The following is a 22,304-nucleotide window of genomic DNA, read 5'->3' as shown; positions in this document are numbered from 1 at the left end:
GTCCTAACAACATTCTAGAAAAAAATGTTCAGGAAATTCTCAAATTAATGACATTTTTCAAATTAGTCAAACAACTACAAAAACACTAATCACACATGTTCATGCTAAGATCTAGAATAACACACCAGTCTAGCAAGAAAGGGTTTGTTCTGAAGTATGGTACTGGAGTCAAACCCAAGAGTTTGTACATAGTAGTCAAGCACTCTACCAACTGTGCTATATCCCCAGCTGGGCATGGCGGCGCATGCCTTTAATCCCAGCACTCAGGGACTCAGGGAGGCAGAGGCAGGCAGCATTCTGTGAGGCCAGCCTGGTCTACAAAGTGAGTCCAGGTCAGTCAAGGCTACAGAGAAACCTTGTCTTGAAAAACCAAAAAAGAAAAGAAAAAGGAAAAGAGAATCTTCTCAAAGTTACAGTACTATAATTAAGTAGAACAGAAAAGGAAGCAACTTTTATCCCGAGACTTAAACATCAAGACAAAAGCAAAGGACTGAGTTTACCCAGAGCTACCCTTACACAAACATTCTTATTTGCATATTTTTAAAGAAATAGACTAGGTCAAGGATTTTTTTTAATGTACTTTATGTATATAGTATCTGCATGTATCTCTGCACACCAGAAGTGGGCATGAGATTTCATGGACTACCGTTAAACTGAATTTATAGAAGGTTGTGAGCTGCCATGTGGGTGCTGTGAATTGAACTCAGGACCTCTCAAAGAACAGTGAGTGTTAACTACCGAGACATCTTTCCAGCCCTAATCAAGAATGAATTTTTTTAAATTACTCATAAAGGAATGTCAGGGAACTACATAGACACTTTTGAATATCTCATTTAATATCTTTGATGTGAGATCAAGAAAATATTTGAAATACATATAGAATGAGATTAAAATAACTGCAGACTCAAGCTGGGCATGGAGGTAGGTTGAGCTCTGTGAGTTTGAGGCCAGCCTGGTCTACAGAGTGAGTCCAGGACAGCCAAGGCTACACAGAAAAACCCTGTCTCGAAAAACCTAAATATAGATAGACAGACAGATAAACAGATAACTGTAGATTCTTCAAAAGTTACAGATTAAAATTTTTTAACCAATACTTAAAAATAGATGAAACAAATCAACCAAAATGTTTTAGTTGGTGCTCCACTCCTAGCGGGCAGAAATGATCTTCAATGCAGTAACAAGTTCATCTTAGTGAGAATATGCTTTAACTAGGCCAGGCTTAGTGGCGCACACCTTCAATCCCAGCAATCGGGAGGCAGAGGCAGGTGGATCTCTGTGAGTCTGAAGCCAGCCTGGTCTACAAAGCAAGTCAAGGACAGCCAGGGCTACCCAGAGAAATCCTATCTCAAAAAAAAAAAAAAAAAAGCTATAACTAACTAGGGAATACTTAAGTCCTTTTCAGTAATGGCCTTGGTGGTGGTATGTTACTTTAAGACTACTGTACTTAATAATGTGTTGTGAGGGCTGGACAGATGGCTCAGAGGTTAAGAGCACTGGCTGCTCTTCCAAAGGTCCTAAGTTCAATTCCTAGCAACCACATGGTGCTCACAGCCATCTATGATGAGAGCTGATGCCCTCTTCTGGTGTGCAGGTGTACATGCAGACAGAACATTGTATACATAATATAAATAAATAAATAAGTCTTTAAAAAAATAATGTGCTCTGAGCTAGAGGAAATGGGTAGCTTGAAGTATCCCTCTGAACTATTTATAGAAAGGGCCTAGAAATAATGAACAACTCAGGAGCAGTGAACACTCATACCCTGACTGCTGCCTGACACAGCATTTACCAATAACAGGAAGCAATGGCTCCATGTAGGTCTAGCAGAGAGAAACTAGAGCACCTTTATAGACACCAAAAATAAAGACAGCTAAAATGCTCACTAGCATGTGAGAACACTCTCAACTCCAAGAATAATAACAGACTGACCTACATTAAATATACTAAACCCACAAAATAAAAGTACAGAAAGCAAAGAAAATCAAAAGCTCATTTCATTAGTACTGTTGAAGGTCCTGGTAAATTATTTTCCATTATTTTGGAAACTGGTGAATAAAAGGAGAAAAAAAAATTGACACACATATCCTGGTTCTCCTTTATAAATGACACTACTGTCTGGAGAGGACAGGAACTCCACAAGGAGAACAACAGAACCAGAAATTTGAACACAGGGGTCTTCCTAGAGACTCATACTCCAACCAAGAACCATGTATGGAGATAACCTAGAACCCCTGCACAGATGTAGCCCATGGCAGTTCAGTGTCCAAGTGGGTTCCATAGTAATGGGAACAGGGACTGTCTCTGACATGAACTGATTGGCCTGCTCTTTGATCACCTCCCCCTGAGGGGGAAGCAGCCTTACCAGGCCACAGAAGATGACAATGCAGCCACTCCTGATGAGATCTGATAGAATAAGATCAGAAGGAAGGAGAGGAGGACCTCCCCTATCAGTGGACTTGGGGAGGGGCATGCGTGAAGAAGGGGGTGGGAGGGGAGGATCGGGAGGGGAGGAGGGAGGGGCTTATGAGGGGATACAAAGTGAATAAAGTGTAATTAATAAAAATAAATAAATAAAAATAATAGATAGATAGATAGATAGATAGATAGATAGATAGATAGATAGATAGATGGATGGATGGATGGATGGATGGATGGATGGATGGATGGCACTACTGGGTAATCAGATAATACATAAATAAAGGGTTAATTCTTCTAGAAATATTCCAGTTAATGCCATGACCACTTTGAAATTCATCATTTAAGATCCATACACAAAGACAAAACCAGCACAAGGGTAGCAATCTTACCAGTGAAGCACTTGTCTCTCATGCTATCCTTGACTTGTCTCTCATGTAAGCCCAGCAGGCTACTGCCAACTTACCAACTTCAAGTAACCATAGTAAGTAAGCATATTATGTTCAAAGACAGCATGGAATGTAACCATCAAAATCTAGACTTTGGAGGCTCCACTGCAGGGATGGGGAAACTATTTTTGTAGAAACACACCCAGGCCCATTCATTTTTACACTGTCTCTAATTGCTTTCATGCTACAGTGGGACAGCTGAGTAGCTGTGACACACACCATATAGCCCACAACAGCTAAAATATTTATTATCTGGCTCTTTAAGGAAGATTTTGCAAACCTTGCTCTAGGAGATAACCAAAGTTCTTCAACAAGTAAAACTAGGAGAAACTAAAGCAGAGAGCAAGCCTACAGATTAAAAGGTGTTAACAGACATGTCAATCAATCACAAAGGGTAGGTCTGAACTCAAACAAGATCTGTAAAGACAAAATATCCATAGCTGAGTGAATATCTGAATATTAATTAACTTCATTACTTAGTGACATAATCACTTTTACATTAGGAATTTCTTTAAAGCTACTTATGAACTTTGTCATGGAAAATGGATTTGCTTTTCAACACTGCAGAAAGTACATTGTAAATAGAGATAGAGGAAGTAAGACAGGTTGAGAGAGCTATAGAATTTGGGTAATAGTTATATCTTATACCCCTAACACATACAATATATTCATGAAAATTGTTTAGAAGCATCACCTCACAGGAGAATCTGTATAAATTTGTATGTCTCCAAATGGTTTGCATATACATTACTAACAAAAAGGAAAATAAGGAACATTATATTTTCTTGTTGTGGATTTTTAGACAGGGTCTAGTTTCGGAGCTCTGCCTAAGCCTTGCACTTGGAATCCTGCTGGCTGTGATGCACCTGTTTCACCATCCAACTTCCGGAGTTAGAAGCTCCATAATTCTGAGCTAAAACATTTTACTTAAAATCTCTCTAAAGCCTTCTATAGCTGGGCATGGTAACACACACCATTAATACCAGCACATGGGAGGCGGTGGCGGCAGAGGCAGAGGCAGAGGCAGGCAGATCTCTATGAGTTCAAGGCCAGCCTAGTCTACAAAGCTTGGCCACACAGAGAAACCCTATCTCAAAAAACCAAACCAAACCAAAACAACAAAAGATTTGTTTCAACTTTAAAAAGATAACCATTTCATTAGATCCTTTACTTCCACCTGTTGAACATGTTATAATAAAGCAGCCTGTGGTGTAAACAAGGAGGGAAGATACAGCCCTGCCATGTAGCTCATAATCTTTAATGTGCAATCATCCTACTAATGAAGTAAAAAAGCTAGTTGCCGAAAATATGAAATTCAATTCCAGTTTTCTGAAAATGAGTACTCCCCTCATCTGAAGGTTGATCTCCCTCATCTATCACACAGCAACGAATGGGCACAGACAGAAGAGGGCCGGGACTGCTGCCTCTCCATGACCAAATGGCCCCTTCCTGAGTAGTACATGCAACTAGAAACACTGTTTCCAGAAATGTCAGTCCTCTTCCACCGAGATAAACAAGGAGCCGCAGCTCACCTCACCACACCTGTGAGGACCATGGCAAAGGACAGAGAGAGACAAAAAGTCCATTTGCCTACATGGATGTCTGTGCGCGATGTGCGTGTCTGATGGCAAGCAGAGCTCAGAAGGTGTCAAGTCCCCTAAGACTGGAGTGGCATAAGGCTGTGAGCCACCACATGGGTGCTGTGATCTAAACCTGGCTCCTCTGCAAGCAGTAAATGCTCTTAACCAGGGAGCCGGCTCTCCAGCTCCAGCTCTGTAGTATGAACATGGGCTCCTGTAGCTACTCTTCTAGCAGACACTATTAAGTGACAGACTCAGTCACCATTTTTCCTAAATCTAGCAATCTGGTCAATGGTAAATGGCACGGTGTTTCTATTTGGCTGTGAATAGATGAAAAGACAGAAGACGGTTTTTAACAATGCGGAAACTGAGTTATCAGTGTTGTTTACAACCTTAGGAAATCACGCTTTCAAACGTACACTCTGCATAACATGGGCCGAGACACCGCCAAATTCATGTGCTGTCATTTCCCAACAACAATGTCAACAAGAGAATTCCCCACTCTTACTCAAGTTTACCTTAGCAATGTTAAAGTAATAAAAAAATTAAATAAGGCATTGAAAAAGAATATCATACTTTAAGTTATTTACACCAAATTGGTAAAAGAATCAAGATTATTGACTTTCCAAAAGTCTACTTTCTGAGAAATCTCTATTTTACACAAAGGCTGAACTTACTAACTCTAAAAATAGGAACCTCCGTTCCAATCATTTGTGTGGCACCAAAATCCTCAGCTACTAACAGTTTATAGGTATCACATTTGAAGTTCAGGATTAAATTTAAGGCAGTTTTATTAATTAAAGAATTACAAAGTAAAAATAAGACTTTTTTCCAAGCCCTTCCGCCCACAATGTTATACTCACAGGACTAAGTGCAAACTTACTTGGGCTGTTAGAAAGGTATCATCTTCACCTTCTTGAGCTTCAATTTCCTAAGTAAAAGGTATACAATAGCTTTGCTTTACAAAACATCTGGAAACAATGAGAATGCTCTGACATTCAAACCTGGTTATAACTGTGGCCACCAAACCAGGAATTCAGGCTACACTCTCTATGACAACATTTAAAAAAAAATCAGTCATGCTACTACATAATCAGAAAATTCTTGAGCCCCTCATTTACCAGGCTAGGCAGGAGGCAAGTATTTTATGAAAACTGACAGTCCTCGTTCCCTATAATTCAATGGTTTCCTAAGATCTAACATACTACAAAACAAGATAAATACTATTTTAAAGCAAATATCTCAAAATTGCTTTACAATTCAACTTTAATTTTCTTACCCTCCATAATAAAGAGATATAACTTTTTATCCTACTGAAGCAGCAAAAGGGGGTGGCAGGACCTACCACCAAGCAATACTGGCAAGGTCAGAGTGAAATAGGAACACTCGCTCCTAGTGACATGGAAAAAACAAAACAAAACAAAACACCTAAATCTTAAATACGCCAGGGTTGTAAAGAGGCTATTACACACACAGAAAGTAGCCTAATTATAAAGTCACTATAGCATGTTATATATAAAAGCAAAATATAGAATCAATAGTAATTTATGGCATGGCAACAGCTATGTAAATATATATGTAAAATAAGCAAAAAAATTTAAGAGCCTTAAGTAATAGGATTCTGGGTAATTTATAAATAAACTTTTTAAGTTCTGCCTCCAAATCCAACTAGAAAAAAAAATACTTTATATTAGTAAACTTTAATTTATCTGTGTCATGTTTTAACAAAACTGGCTAAAGACCTGACTTTCGATGTCCTCTTTTTCTCTATCTTCTATTGCTTCTGTCTCTATAAATTCATGAGTTTTCTTGTTCTCTTCTGTAGAAAGCAACTCCTGGGAATGCACAATTTCTTCTTCATTTTCACCAAATTCTTCCAAGTCCTTTAGCTCGTCATTTCCATCTTGTTCATGTGTCTCTTGATTCTCCAATTCACAGTCCTTTTAATGGTAAGAAAATTTGGTACAACTAGAGATAAAGTGGTGTGGGTTATCCACCAAACACTTTTGGAAATTGACAACTCTACATGCTGCAGATTTGATTGTATTTCATGATATTCCCAGAGTCAAAGTGCAAGCGTTTTTACCTGTCATATAAACTGTCTTTTAAACAGGTAGTCTGTACCAAAGCCAATGAGCCATGACTGAATCTCAAAGTTCACACTGAAAATAACAAGCTGAACTGCTAGAGACGTACTTTAAGCTCAGTTATTTAAGAGTTACCAAGCCACGGTCTAAGAGCCAGAAGGCATGGCTTCTAAGAAGTGAACTGATTCTCCATTCTCCGTGTGCCAGTCTGATTTAATATCAAAAACCCTGGAAGTCATATGCATATTTAAATATGAAGTTTACTTCTAGTTAATAGTAAAGAACTCCCAATTGCTGCATCAATCTTCTCTTGAAAAGTATGCATATTGTTCATTTAAATTTGTTTTAAAACTTCTCACTGCCAATTTAAATATGAGGTGGGACACAGGGTGGAATTAGCTCTGTACAAGGTCTGTGTCCCCTTCAAATTTAGAGTTACAGTTTATTGGTAGGAGGAAGGGCTGACAGCCACAGAAGCACCTTCCTTATTCTTCCAGTAAATCAAGAAGATTTAAGAAGTTGTTTTTGGACTAAAAAGGAAAAGCCAGTCTACTTGCCATTTACAGCTGAACTCAAGAGACAGTGGAATGTCTAGTGAGAGAGGAGGACAGAGAGGACCATGCTGCTCTACAGTGCAGTGTGTACTCTGGTGTGACTAACACCACCACAGCGACCCTAGGGGAGGGCTGGACGCTGATAGCAGTGTAAGTAATTTAATGATGGCAGAAGCACAGAAGCAAAAAGATGGAGGCAGTCACTGCAGTAACTGCACCATTCTGAAGCAAACCTGGACTTCACTTCCCCCAGAAACAACTGCTGTACTGCCCAGGTATTTAGGCATTAGGTGTTATTTACCCACCACTATTCTAAAAGGTTCCAAAATTTACAAATTCTAGAGGAAAAGAAATTCATTTATTTTATCAAATACAACACATATACTTTCACAGTGAAGGAAAAAAATCTTAAGAACTAAAGGTACATTCACACAGAGTTTTCTAAAAAATCCCTTTTTCTCTTCTAGACATTACCACAGGCTGTTTTAAGCCTGACACAAAGGTAATCCTTCCTAGCAGCTGGGACATCTCACTACTCTACCCAATGAAGTATGTGTCTCCTCCAACATTCCAAATGACTGACTAAAAGTTCTGGGAGGGCTGGAGAGATGGCTCAGCAGTGAAAAGCACTGGCTGTTCTTCTAGAGGACCAGGGTTCAATTCCCAGCACCCACATGGCAGCTCACAACTATCTATAACTCCACTTCCAGGGAATCTGACACCCTCACACAGATATACATGCAGGGAAAATACCAATGCACACGAAATAATAATAAATCAGTAAACTAAAAGTTCTTTTGGTAAGTTGCAATGTTTTCCAGCTTATAAGTTTTACTCAATCACACACTAGTAAATGTGTAGAGAAAACATGAAACAGACCCAATGAAAGACATACCACAAAAATAATAGATACCAGAACTTAAGAGTGCTTAAAGGCGCAAACAAAAGCTGACTACAGGATGCAGTCAATAGTGGCTCCCCAGGCAAACAGACAGTAAAACTATCTGCTTTAAGTGCGTCTATCTCTGCATGGTATGATATGTGTGTAGAGCAGAGGGGCACAGAATTGGGATGCAAGAGTTACAGGTGAGAAAGTGGACATAAGCTGACCTCACTGTGGGACACATAAACACCCAGAGACAACTGTGACAATGTGAGCTAACCATACACAGAACACAGAACAAATGGGAATAAAAATGCATGTAATTTAAAAAGAGCTGTGATCAGTAATTCCTGCACATGCCACAGTCCTTAAGACCCAATGAATAGCCCTGAAAGAAACAAAATAAAATACCCAACTACAAACAAACAAACCCAGCTACAACTAAAAATAACGTCTTCTATACCTGTAATAACATAGAACTACCACTGTCCCAATCAGAATTACTTACTTAATTTCTGTTTTTGAGGTTCAATTGGTTCAAAAGTTGTGATGTATTTATCTTTAAAGGGTATAACAAATTCTTTTTTTTTTTGAATTTTATTTTTTTATCAGTTACATTTTATTAACTCTGTATCCCAGCCGTGTCCTGATCCCTCATTCCCTCCCAGTCCCTCCCTCCCTCCCTCATCTCCACCGTGCCCCTTGCCAAGTCCACTGATAGGGGGGACCTCCTCCCCATTCATCCAATCCTGTTTTATCAGGTATCTTCAGGACTGGCTATAACAAATTCTTAATTTGACCTTTACTAGGTACTACCTCATGAGCAACTTTTCCTCTTCAGCTTTAAAGTACCCTACCTATTACAGTATAAATAAGTTAATGCAATGAACAGACTGAAAAAAATCACAGCATCCTTCACAAGTGGAACCAACATATCATTATCCTGGCTGTTATCCAGGCCTCGGATTTTCACTTGAATGGCCAAACACATTCATTAGTTTTAGGTTTTGGCTTTTTGTTTTTTGTTTTTTTGAGCCAAGGGTCTATGTAGCTTAGGCTAGCCTCAAAGATTTGCCTGCCTCTGCTATGATTAAAGGTATGATCACCACACCCACCGTAGTTTTCTTCATGTCTCTTTTGGCTGAAGATTTACCTCGCATACACCTCACTCAGAAGAAGAGCTCATGGGGCTGCCAATATTTAAGTCTCTTTAACCCATGTACTTCCATGTCTACTGTTAAAGTCAGTATCTATGATTCATCACCCAGAGTAAACATCTTAACCTAGTGATTAACACTTTACCTTGACAAAAGCATCATCTTCCACAGAAGCATCTCCACTCAACTCATCTGCTTCTTGTTTTTTACCTGCGAAAGAAGGAAAATGCGCTAACAACCAATATTTTATTACTTTAAGGAGAAAAAAAAACCACGCTACACTTATTCTGCAGTATCACTCTCCACTCCTAAAATCATCTACAAAGCTAATTCAAACTAAAAGCCACCTAGACACAGCTATCCCAAAGGGGGGAAAAAAAGCTTTACCAAAGCCATGCCACCTCACGGACATGCATGCTGCCCAGAACCCATCAGCTCAACTAACCCACTGCCAGTGGTACATTTTCTTCATACACATACATTCTGTCTCCACTTCTGTTAGCGGCAGTGCCTTTCAACAGTAGTTTACAATCTACATATGTAACCAGATACCTACAGCCAAATCCAAGACTCAATGCACATAAAATCTTTAATCCTCCTCTAACAGCTTTACCTGAAACATCTCACATTTGGCCAGCCACGATGGTACACACCTGTAATCCCAGCAATTTGGGAGATGGAAGTAGGAGGATCAAGAGCTCAAGTTACTGCTCAAGTCTGAAGCTAACCTGGGCTATGTGAAAAAAGTCTCTCTCATCACCTTTACAACATGCCAGTTGATACAAACTGCCTAGCTCTGTTTCCAGGACCTCTCACCTCCCCACGAAGGAAAAAAGGTTGTTCGGCACAGGGGCTGGCTGACTGCTCCCTTTTCTCCAAAGCGTCAAGTAGTAGTTGTTCCGAGCACTTAACATTAGGGCCAGCTGCTACTCAACACAATCCTTAGCTGATGCAAGCCAGGAAAACTGATTTCCAGACACAGACTATCCTCAGCGTCCTGGCAGACTGTAAGATTTCCCTGTTCAACTCTCATTTTCAAAACCACATTATTTGGTGGAATTTAAAAAGTGCTACTGTCTGGCTGGAGAGATGGCTCAGAGGTTAAGAGCACTGACTGCTCTTACAGATGTTCTGAGTTCGATTCCCCATCAACCACATGGTGGCTCACAGCCATCTATAATGAGATCTGATGCCCTCTTCTGGTGTGCAGGGATACATGCAGGCAGAACACTGTATACATAATTAATAAATCTTTTTAAAAAAGTGCTACTGTAGTTTTGCAGAAAGAAAAACACCCATACACCCAATGCTAAGTTTCTTGTCTTCAATATAGCCCCCCCAAAAAAACTACCTAAAAACCTGTAATGTACCATAAATGCCACCTTTAGGAAATTACAGCCACTGAAACTTTAGTATTTAAATTTTAATCTTTTTTCCCATTTCTTTTGAAATGTGAATGGATGTTTCCTTTTGAGGCAAACTAAACTGCATTTTTCTTTTGCCTGTAACAAATACTGACAGTGCTGCTGCCTAGGCTTAGGATTCAGTGACTCCAAAGAGCCTAGTTGCTCGGGTAAATGTTAGAAAGTTGGTCTTTCCCATATTTCCTGTCCTTCACATGTTCTCAATTCAAAACCCTCTCTGTGAATGAGTGATAACAGCAAACAAGATGCTGGTCCTACAAGCGTAAGAAGCAAAACTGAGCATATGTTTTCCATTTACTGAAGCAGCAGCTCATGCCTATGAGGGGAAAAAAAAAAAAATTATTTTTAAAGAGGAAGGAATGTTTCACTCTGTAGCTCAGGCTGACCTTGCCCTGGCAGTGATCGGACTGCCTCAGCCTTCTAGTGCTGTGAATACAATGTACGAACTACTATCCTTGGTTTCAACTTCCTATTTAGAATACTGGTGTCTACATTTTAGGAAAAACACAAATTTATAATGTAGTTTAAAAATTAAAATTATCAGTTTTATCACATTTACTTTTTAGCATTTTACACAACAATCAAAGAATCCTCTGGGAAGCCTGCAGTCTAAATATAAATATAGAAATGATTTCAAGGGCAACCGCTTCATAGCCCTAGTTCATTAGAATCTATCAGTCTACTGAAGAAAGCTAACAACAAAGGTGCTACTTTTCTGAAAACTGGATGCAAATGAGTTCACTAAATTTTTCTATTACATTATAGAAGGGCATCTCTTAATGAAAATATTCAAGGGCTGCGAGAGGGCTCAGAAGTTAACAGCACTTGCAGCTCTGGCACAGGACCCAGGTTCTATTCTCAGCACCCATGTGGCAGCTCACAACCGTCTGTAACTCCAGTTCCAAGAGATCTGATGCCCTCTTCTTGTCTGCACCAGGACCAGAACATATGTGCAAATTTATATACATCCAGGCAAACACACATAAAATAATAAACTTTTTTAATATTAAGGATACTACCTTTTGGAGAAAAAGATTTTAAAAACCTCACGCCCTTCCCTCTACAAATACACACCCAAGTATCGCTTTTCTCTTTGTAATTAAAATCTACCTTACAATTTTACAGTGCACTTTTAAAAAATACAACTTTTTACCAGGCATGCTCAGGTACATAGGGCAGGTTCCCACAAAAGAGAAAAGGAGCTTAGAGCCCAAGTAGCATGTCCCAAACCAGCAAAGTCATCTGCTAGCCTCTCAATTCCAGTGTCAGACTTTTTTGACCCATAACAAGGCACTGTTCTAGGGAATGGTTAATCCACACGGTTTACAGACACTAGCCTCAGCATGGCAACAAGCCACACTCTAGGCACACTTTGAGGGGTTTAGAGGGAGCTCAGATTATACTTCAACAAAGAAACTACGGCCCTCACTGCTGCTGCTCACACGCTTCCTGCGGTCCAGACCTTACACAGTGCTTTCTACACTCACATACCAACCTCCCAGCTACTCTGAAGCTCATTCCACAGACTATAGCACTGAGGCTGAAAAGAACATATTTAAACCAAGCCCATTTCCACCCCAGCAGTCAGGGTCTTTGAGGAGCTAAAACAGACCAGGTGCTCAGCCATTCTTTCTCCTGCTGTAGATAATATAAATGGTGGAACTCCCAACAGTTGACTAACTTGTCCCAAGACACAGTGCAGAAGAGGCAAAGGAGAGTACACAGGAAGGTCTTTCTGTTGCTCTGCACTGTTTCCAAATGTCATGTTACATGAAAGCGCTACATAGTTACTCTCTCCTTACAACCTTTAAAACCACCAGGACAGGACTGGGCAGCAACTGCAGCACACAGCATGAGAAACCTATGAGAAACCTGAAACCTCACTAGCTTCTGACCACTGTCATCATGTGTAACTCTGGGTGTGTTTAACTAATGCTGAATTTGAAGCTACATTGCAACTGTTTCCTCTACGAATCCCCCACAGCCACAACTAACCTCTGAAGCTTCCTGTGCACCATGGCAAAGACCCAGGCACGGCAGGCACTACAGCCAGCAGGTGTTCACCCGTCCTGCACCCCCGACTGATCATAATACTAAGTTGTAGGTTGTACACTAGTAGACTCAAGGTCTGGACGTCTAGGAGGCCCAAGTGGGACAAAGGTAAGAGGTGACACGTCAGTCACATGAGGCATGTGCAACCTCATCCTTTCAACAAGGCTAGAGTATAACTGATTCTATAACTGATTTGTGTAGTTACAGATGTGAGAGGACTTCAAGAATGATCAAATTCTGACAATACTACATTTAGTAAACTTTATCAGCTTTATCAACCATTTCTGTCTGCTCCCTGTGCTAGCAAAGGTTCTACAGACAACTTTACCTCCTTTGTCCTTCAGGGAATCTGGCTTGTACCACAGAAAAACACACTGGCCCAAAGAAAAGTAGCATGACCAGGATGAAGGCCAACTCAAAGTAATGAAAACTGCACATTACTTTTTAATACTTTGGCCAGTAAACATTCTCTGGAAAAAAGCAAAATATAAAATGAAAGCAAAATTAACATATCACATCTTAAGCTGTAGTAGACGTATATATATTATATATATACACATATATATAATATATACACTTTGAAATATATGAGATTCACCAAAATGCTATTTAAGGAAAAATCACATAAGCCAAAGTTGACAAAAACAGAAACAGTTCTGTAAGTGACAACTTAATAAAATCTAAAGGCCAGCTGCCAGTGGTGGCGCACGACTTTAAGCCCAGTTTAGGAGGCAGAGGCAGAGGCAGGCTGATCTCTGTAGGCTCGAGGACATCAGTGGCCTACAGAGTTGAGTTCTGCGACAGGACAGAGCTACACAGGAAACCCTGTCTCCAAAAACAAAAACAGAAATCTCAAGGCGAGTCATGCCTAAGAACTGCACATTTACGGTTCTGCAAGAGTGGCTACTCTCTAGTCCACCTACCAAGTTAAACTCCTCTCACAATCATTAGAAATATTTGTACCTAGCTGGTATGGTGGTGCACACTTTTAATCCCAGCACTTGAGAGGCAGAGGCAGGCAGAATTCTAGGCCAGCCTGGTCTACAAGAGTGAGTTACACGTCAACCAGGGCTACACAGAGAAATTATCTCAAAAAAGAAAGGAAAGAAATATTTGTTTACTGAAATATATGAATGGCTACACCAAATAGGATAAATCTAGATTATAAAGAGCTAGCTTTTACCATAAAACATTTTTCAGTTTTCAGAACTCACACATTTCAGAAATATGTATTAAGGTTTTAGGTTACAAATTGGGTTTTCTTCTCCAAAGGTAAATTAGTCCTTATAAAGATTTACAATCTTCTTTAAGTTCAAAAAAGGTTACAAAACAAAATCCACTTAATAAGTAGACTTTAATTTCTCCAAGTAACTTTACCATTAAACACAGATGAATGAAATACAGATAAAAGCTGTTATAAAGTTCAGTGGTATAGCTCTTGCCTAGCAGACATGAAGCCCTGGGTCCAATCCCCAGTACAGGGGAGGGGAAGAAAGCTTAGTTACAGAATTTCTGTTGGGAAGAATACAGTTTCCAACCAACCACTGACATTTCCATCCAGGACCTCCTCCCAAACCCACGCAGTAGCCAAGAACATGTTTTCCCATCATGTTTTATTGTCTATGTTTGTGTATGGGCACATGCCAGGCACATGTGTAACAGGAGTCAGTTTTCTCCTTCCACCACATGGGTCCTTAAAGTTCGAACTCAGGCTATGCGTGGCAGGCACCGTTTGCCACTGAGACAAATTGCCAGCCCCAGACTAGAATATTTTAACAAGAAATCTTGCCTTGTGGTAACTGCTATTATGAATTCTAGCTACTGCTACTTTATTTCACTTTATACTTGAGACAGTCTCCTTATATAGCCCAGGCTAGTCTCAAAATTAAAACTGCTGCCCCTCCCCAGTGTTGGGATTATAGGTGCACACCATCATAACCAGCTATATTTTAGCTTCTACTAACATTTTACTAATAGAACAAAATTTTTGAAAGTCCTGTCTTAAATACAGCAGTCACTGAATAAATGAGTTTGATTTTTTTTTTTAATTTACTTCAGAGAAAAGAAAAAAGAAATATAACTACACATATTTATGCATATAGGTGTGTGTGTATATATGTGTCTTATATCAAAGTTAATTCATATTCATAACAAATCAATACTCAAAGTATTTAAAGTCCCTTAAACCTGTCTTTTAAAGATAATTAGAATAAACATACAAGATGTTTAAAGACAGTGAAAGGGTCAGGTGTATATAGTTCAGTAGCAGAGCACCTGGCCAGCATGTGTGAGGCCCAGGATTCTGGGCTGACAACCTAGTGCAATGAAACACGTAAGTAAAAATAAAAAGTAGTAAAGCTTCATTGGGTCCCTGTTGGGCTAAAGTTTGTACCAATCAACTAAAAACAGTTCTAGGGCTGAAGATGTGGTCCAGTGAGTAAGAGCACTGGCTGCTCTTGCAGAGGACCCAGGGGTGACTCACAGCTATCCATAACTCCAGTTCCAGGAGAGCTAATGCCTCTTCTGGCCTCCAAGGACACCAGGCATACAGGGTACACAGGCACACATAGAGATAAAACATAAATAAAATAAAATTAATAAATCCAAAAAACTTTAAAACTTTGTTTTGTTTGTTTGTTTGTTTAGTTCTCCTTACATTTCAGCACACCTATGAGAATCAAACATAATGTGAAAGGTTTTGGTACAGTCACCTAGAAAAGGCAGTATAGCCCCAGCTGCACATGAGAACTGTCTAGAAATTTAATGCAGAATACAGACTATGTAGATGGCCGGAGTGAGAAAACTATGAAAGGAAAGTGATTATTTTCAGATTCTCCACACTGAACAGAGCTGGTTTCTAGCTACCTATGACAAGCACCAGGTCTGTGATATGGACTTATTTCAGTTGTTAAAAAAGAAAAAAACAGGCATGGAGTGGTGCCTCACCTGCTGGGAGCACCTGCTCCTCTAGAGGACCTAAAATTAGGTTCCTAGCAGCCACATGGTGGTTCACAACCATCTGTACCTCCAGAGTCTAAGCCCCAAAAGATCCAACACCTTCTGACTTCTTCAACCATGCATGTGATACACATATAGGCATGCAGGCAAAACCTCATGTTTTATAAATCTTTAACAATTTTTAAGTAAAAAAAAATACTTAAATATAATGACAAATTTAAGGTGGCATGGTTATAAAGCTATTTTTGCATATATATATATATTTTTTTATTTTTATTTTTATTTTTTTTTAATTATCTAATAAAAAAAGAGAACCATTCCACCTGCCTGGCCTGGAAAACACTAACTGCTATTTCAGAGTAGAAGGGCTGACACAGAGGCTGTGCAGCCTAGGCTTGCAGTTCACTCCAGAAGCTGCACAACACTGAGGTCCTTCCATCCTATCAGAAGAATGGCTGATTAAAAATCAATAATCCACATGAGCTCTAAGCCACTGTTCAATCTTTTCATTAAAACCTCATGCCATCAACACTAAAGGGTTGTTTTTTATTTTTCTGAAATTCCTATGCAATCAACAGGTTTTGTTTTTGTTTTTAAACATGAGTTCATAAAAAGAAAATAAATTCTTAAGTCTTCAGCACGGACAGAGACTACCTAAGGTGACTGTCCTGGCAATAAAGCGCTACAAAGGCACTCAACTAGCCACATGCCATACTTGATAACATAGGTGAGAGTGCAAAGGTACCTTAGTGATAAACAGTACGGGGATTAATGGCTGAAACAAATGAGCTAGCTCTGTGAAATGAAAATGGCATACAATCCCTCACACTAGGTGATCTTCCAGCAAGCATCAGGAGGCTTTCCAAAGCAGCTTTAAGAACAATGACGTGAGCTGTGTGGTCTCAAGTATACTTCACACAGTGAGTATATAAGGAGAAACCACTATGACCCTGAGATAACCTGGTAAGACTATTAATGCCTGGTGTAAATGTTTCCTACAAATATACAAGGAAAACAAGCAGCAAGAAGTATTTTAGAAAGGAATAGTTATGAAGGCGATAGCCTTCAAAACTTATTCAATAAACATCTGAGCGCACATTACACCTCTAATGGCACATTCAGGCCTTTAGAAGTGTAAGGATTACATCCTGGGCCCTTCACTGATCCTTACATTATGTATCTTTCAGTTTGGCAGGCACGGGAGAAACACCTGTGACACTCCTGTGCTCAAAGTCCACCTCACACTACAATTTTGTTAGTGACTAACATTTCAACATACTATATAATTCAAAGCAGGTAGTGGGGCAGAACGACCATGGGACTAAACTATGCAAAATGTGCTCAGTGCTGCTTATTACATTATCCTAGCTGATAATTTTGAAAAGTTTTACAAAATAAACACATAATATTATCTTGTGTTATTTTCTCATGAAAATATTAGATATTAGATGCTTGGCCAAACCAAAATTCCAAATTGTACTTATTTCTATAGGGGAAAATCCTAAGTTTTTTTAAAGCCTGTATGCACTAACAATTAGTTTCAGAACCAGTTATTATATTTAATTCTGAAAGCTGTACTGACTAAATACATAATTTGCTAATGTGTCTAGGTGATTTTAAAGGTTGAAAATCTAAAAGAAATCAGATACAGTGTCTCTGAAACAAGGCAGGGAGGCATTGGCTCTACCTGTTTAACCACTTTCACACACCCAAGTAATAAGATAGCGCCTCTCAATGGGAGAAGCTTTCATCTAGGTTACTCATTAAAAAGCTCCCAGGGAAGAGACTGTAAGTACGCTGAGAACTAATCCAGGACACAAACTGCTTGCTATTAGCCACGTTATTACAAATACCACAACACACTACAACTTAATCAACATCACGGACTTCTGTCCTTGTAACCGTGCTTTTGAAACATTTTCTATTTAAAGACTGTAGACTCCTTTTCCTCTAACCTGTTTGAACATAATCATTTAACATACTTTAGGTGGAAGGAGAGCAATAGGGATTGAACCCACAGCTGGCACACTAGTTTTACCTCCAGACTGAACATACATATATGTATAGAGATACACTATATATATGTGTGTGTGTGTGTGTGTGTGTGTGTGTTTCCAGAACTACAAATATAAAACGAAACAAAAATTTCAAACTCAAACAACAAAAGCATAATGTGAACTGAATAAATCAATGGCTTACCAATGCTAAAATCATTAAGTTAACTTGAGACTATGATTAATACATAGCTTGTCAGTAATCACAATACACGAAATAAATGATGTGAATCAGAAAAGTAAACAAAACATGTTCATTCCTGATGTATTTTTTCCCACTACGAAATAACTCCTGCTTCACCAACAGCTCCCAAGGTGATACAAATGTATCTTTCAAGTTTAAAAGCCCACAGATCTTTAAGACAATTTAGTTAATCTTCTAAAATTCTATCTCCATGTGGCCATTCCTTCTGACCCAAGGAAGGCTTTTTATCCCTTTTTAATTTCTACCAGCACAAACTGGAAACTCTTGAATCAAGAAATCTCAAATAGTGAGCTGGCCAGGTCCTGAGACATAGTGCTTAGGGTCAAAATTGAAGATTCTCTTCTACTAAAATTAATCTATTCAATTATCTTTGTTTTGGAGACAGGGTTTCTCCGTGTAGCCCTGGCTGTCCTGAAACTCGCTCTGTAGACCATGCTGCCTCAACCCAGAGCTCCGCCTGTCTCAGCCTCCGAGTGCTGGGATTAAAGGTGTGCCCCGATCATCTGGCCTATTCAAGCATTTTATACCCATTACAATCGTGTGTACATCAGGTGCAGCAGCAATGAAAGGTTTATGTTAGTAACAAAAAGTCACAGAAGTCCATGACTTATTCTGCCTGGAAACCAGACCAAGCATCGAACAGCTATTTGTCTACCCTCTGCCACAGACCTTGATAAGAGGGGAGATTTACAATTATTCAAGTAAGATTACACTCACCAGACGTTTTTAAAAATAACTAATTTCTACTTATTATCATAATGTTCATTTGAAAATTACTTTTAGCTATTCACACCAAATCATTCTGCCCTGGAAATGCACCTAACCTAATTTTAAAGTATGACATTTAAAACCTTTAGTATCCCCAAAGCTTAAAACTTCTTTAAAATCTAATTAATTGTGGAGTTTTTGCCTTCGTATAAGCGATGAGGTTTTTTGAATTTCACTGAAAATAATTAGACTGCATAATGGGATAAATGCAAAAAAAACCAGTATGTCAAATAAAACATTAAACATAAAAGTTATAGAACTTGAATATACCAGAGAGAACAGCAAAGAGCCAAGGAAAGGTGTGATAGGGGTTTCATCAAAACTCTGCCAATTGTGGGGCAAGGTAGACCTGGATCAAACTGCATTTTACACTTCAGTTCTTCCAACTATGACGGTAGGTATGCAACTTAACTTTGTACCTTTCTCCAGAATCAATAAACAACTTTCTCACTTTCTAGTCATCTTCAGCCAAATCTAAAAGGCTACAAGTTACTCGGAGCCTGGTAACAGTAACTTTTCTTCCTTGACCCAAGAAGGCAGAGTGCCAGAGGGAAATAGCAAAGAGTAGCACTATATAAACAGGGCAAGTGGTACAAGAGCAGAGCCAAGTTATATAACCAAAATATATTTTAAAATATGTTCAGAACTCGTAACAACCTTTGCCTTTGGTTGGTTTCTTGTTTGGAGTATCAGTTGAAACAGTTAATTCAATATTATCTGGATCGCCTCCTTCCTCTTCAATAGCCTACATTAGAAAGAGAAGTTAATATGCTACACAAACTATCTAAACTTATTTTATAAAAACTTAATGAAAATATATTAGCAAACCTCAAGCCTCAAGACATTAGAATTGCCAGTTATTTTACAAACCGACTTCACAAACGAGTTATTATACTACACAGATGGAGGGGTCATTAAGTAACAAAATGTCATGGAACTTGAAATTCCAACGAGTCGATGGTTACACGTCACATATACTGAACAAGAATCTAAATATGTTCTATTACAAGAAACTTTGTAGCTACTTAAATAAAGAAGAGTTTTTCCTAATATGTATTGCGTACACTTGTTCCCCTCTCCGATTCCAAGGCTTCACAGGAATAAACCTTAAAGCTTAACAGGGCTGAGAACGTGGATGATTACGCTGATGCAATAAGAAATTAAAAATTAAAAATAAATCAGCTAAAAAGCCCAGGGGGGGGGAGGTGGAGATAGACCTTCCTTCTCATCCACTCATCAACTACCACTACCGATTTCTACGAACATGGGTGAAGAACGGTTGGACACCATTAAACGGTAACTTCGACCAAGTCAGCAAACTAACCATCGCCTCGGAGCCGGAGCGATGCACGCGAGGCGCACAGCCCACAGGCCGGGGTACCCAGCGACGCCAGGGTCTGCAGCACCGCCCTCGGCAGGCCGCGGAGTCGACGGAGAGGACGTCCCGGGGGAGGCAGGGGGGCGCGACCGGCGGCGGCTCGCGAGGCCGCTGGAAGGCCAGGCTCGCCGCGGAGGCTCGGGCCTCGCGCGCCCGGCACGCAGAGGCGCCGCCCGGTCCTCCCGGTCCTCTCGGTCCGCGGAAGCGCAGCAGCCAAACGGCGCGGCCTACGCTACCCTACGCACAGCGTCCGGGCCTCACCTGCTTCAGCCGGGAGACCAGTACCGTCTTGACCCCGTTGATGTCCAAGTTGCGGCGCTTCAGCTCGGACCTGAGGTCGATGACCCGCAGCTCGGTGATCTTCTTCCCTTCCGCCTGCCCCGAGGCTGCTGAGGCTATCACGGCCCCGGCAGCGGCAGCCATCTTGGAAAAGCAACGCGCTGCCGAGGCAGCGAGTGGGATGCAGGGCGGCGGCGGCGGAGGAGGAGGCAGCCGCGGTGGAGGCGGTGGCCGCGGCAGCACCAACTTCCAACCCGGGCCCGGGCGGCCAGCGGCGCCGCGCTACGCTGCGCACAATGAGCCGCTGACCACGCCCCCGCGGGGACCACGCCCCCCGGCCCGCAGCCCCCGCGCAACCTGCAGCGGCGCAGGGATGACGCGTGCGCGTGCGCACTGGGCAGCCATGGCGGGGGCGGAGCTCTGAGCGGACCAGCGGTAAGGCCTCCGGCGTGGCCCGGCGCTGTCCCCGTGCCTCCCACGGTTCAGCTGTCCTCTGCGCCGCGGTTCCCGCCTCTCCATTAGCCAAATTCTCGTCAAGTCTCGAATCTAGAGCCACCGCCGCGTGAGAGGCCACTCCGTAGTACAGAGAGTAGGCGCGTCTCTTCGCCGAAACGAGGGGGCGTGTGCGCACGCCTAGCCTCCCCGGAAGGAGTACGGAATCATCACGGAAAGGTGGTCGGGGTATACTAGTGAACCTAGGTCGGCGGGTTCCGCCCCCGAACGCCCAGCGAAACCTGCAGAGGCAGGGACCTGTAGGACACGCCAGGGGACAGTGTCACGCTGTGACCCCCCCCCCCCCGAAGCTTAGCCCGTTTGCCTGAAAACCACCAGTAAATCGTCTTCTCCGCGCTGTCCTCAGTTGGCCCATCCTCCCAGGTGGACCTGACAGCTCAGTGAAATTAACAAAAAGAGGAAATTAGCTTATAAATACGTGTTCCCCTGATCTTACGCAGTGTGCACGCTCATGTGTCCTTAGCATTTGGTCTGTCAAGGTCAAGGTCCATTTAATGGAGAACCAGCCCGTACTAGTGAGTATCTTTTTGTAATTTTATTGAGTTTATTGATTGAGGGTTTTTTTTTTTTTTTCATCGAGACAGATTATTTCCTTGAGTAGCCTTGGCTTTGTAGACCAGGCTGGCCTCGAACTCACAGACATCCGCCTGCCTCTGCCTCCCAAGTGCTGTTTTACTCAGTATTTTTGATCATCACAACAAACATTTATGGAATGTTTAAAAGTTCGATAAAATACAGGGAACTGAATTAGCATTTCATGGTGGTGATTTGAGGGGTTTTGTTGTTTCGTTTTTTACTCCTTTCTCCAATTTTCTGGTTACAAAACTCAAATTGGGCCAGGCAGTAGTGGCTCATGCCTTTAATATCAGCACTTAGAGCCCAGGGCAGTGGTTAATGCCTATAATCCCAACACTCCAGGAGGCAGTAGCAGGCGGATCTCTGTGAATTTGAGGCCAGCCTGGTCTCAATCCAGGACAGCCAAGGCTACACAGAGAAATCCTGTCTTCTAAAACAAAAACAAATCTCCACAGATGCTTCTTGGCACAGGCACCCACATTTGGTCAATACACAATAATAAGCACATTTATTTGTTTGGTTTTTCAAGACAGGGTTTCTCTGCGTAGCCCTGGCTTTCCTGGAACCCTGTAGACCAGGCTGGCCTTGAATTTAAGAGATCCACCTGCCTCTGCCTCCCTGAGTGCTAGGATTACAGGTGTATACACCAGGCCCAGCTGATAATATGTTTTTATACAAAGCCACTTGTTGTTTATTGAGCTTTTACCATTTATGTTTTCCTAAAAGCTCATCGGTAAACAAATCTGTGTTCAGAAGTATTTGGCATCATAAGTTCCAGCAGACCTGGCTCTGGGTAGACAATGTTACTTTTTCTGCCTTGCTTCTGTGATAATGGGCTATTAACATGTCCTCTTACAAATACTGAAGACTTAAACAGCAACTAGTCTGCCCACATGAAACTTATCCTGTGAATTCAAAGCAAACATTAATAAGTCAGAAAAAAAAATTGTACAATTATAACTCTAGCCAGTG

The 22,304-nt window shown here is 40.9% G+C and overlaps 1 protein-coding gene across 1 annotated transcript in view; it reads right to left on the bottom strand.

The window, feature by feature from the left end:
* Sltm (SAFB like transcription modulator) overlaps nucleotides 1-20,553 on the bottom strand; it is a 45,787-nt gene extending 25,234 nt beyond the window's left edge. The window contains 5 exon segments of the mRNA XM_055598068.1: nucleotides 5,328-5,375; nucleotides 6,187-6,384; nucleotides 9,271-9,335; nucleotides 19,244-19,331; nucleotides 20,226-20,553. Of these exon segments, the coding sequence (XP_055454043.1) occupies nucleotides 5,328-5,375; nucleotides 6,187-6,384; nucleotides 9,271-9,335; nucleotides 19,244-19,331; nucleotides 20,226-20,387 (561 nt within the window). The 5' untranslated portion in view covers nucleotides 20,388-20,553.
* Nucleotides 20,554-22,304: the final 1,751 nt, after the last annotated feature.

This window comes from Psammomys obesus, unplaced genomic scaffold, assembly GCF_907164565.1.
Source record: "Psammomys obesus unplaced genomic scaffold, mPsaObe1.curated_primary_1811, whole genome shotgun sequence".
Classification (NCBI taxonomy): domain Eukaryota; kingdom Metazoa; phylum Chordata; class Mammalia; order Rodentia; family Muridae; genus Psammomys; species Psammomys obesus.
Note: the sequence above shows the minus strand (reverse complement) of the source record. Positions and strands in the feature narration are given on the sequence as shown.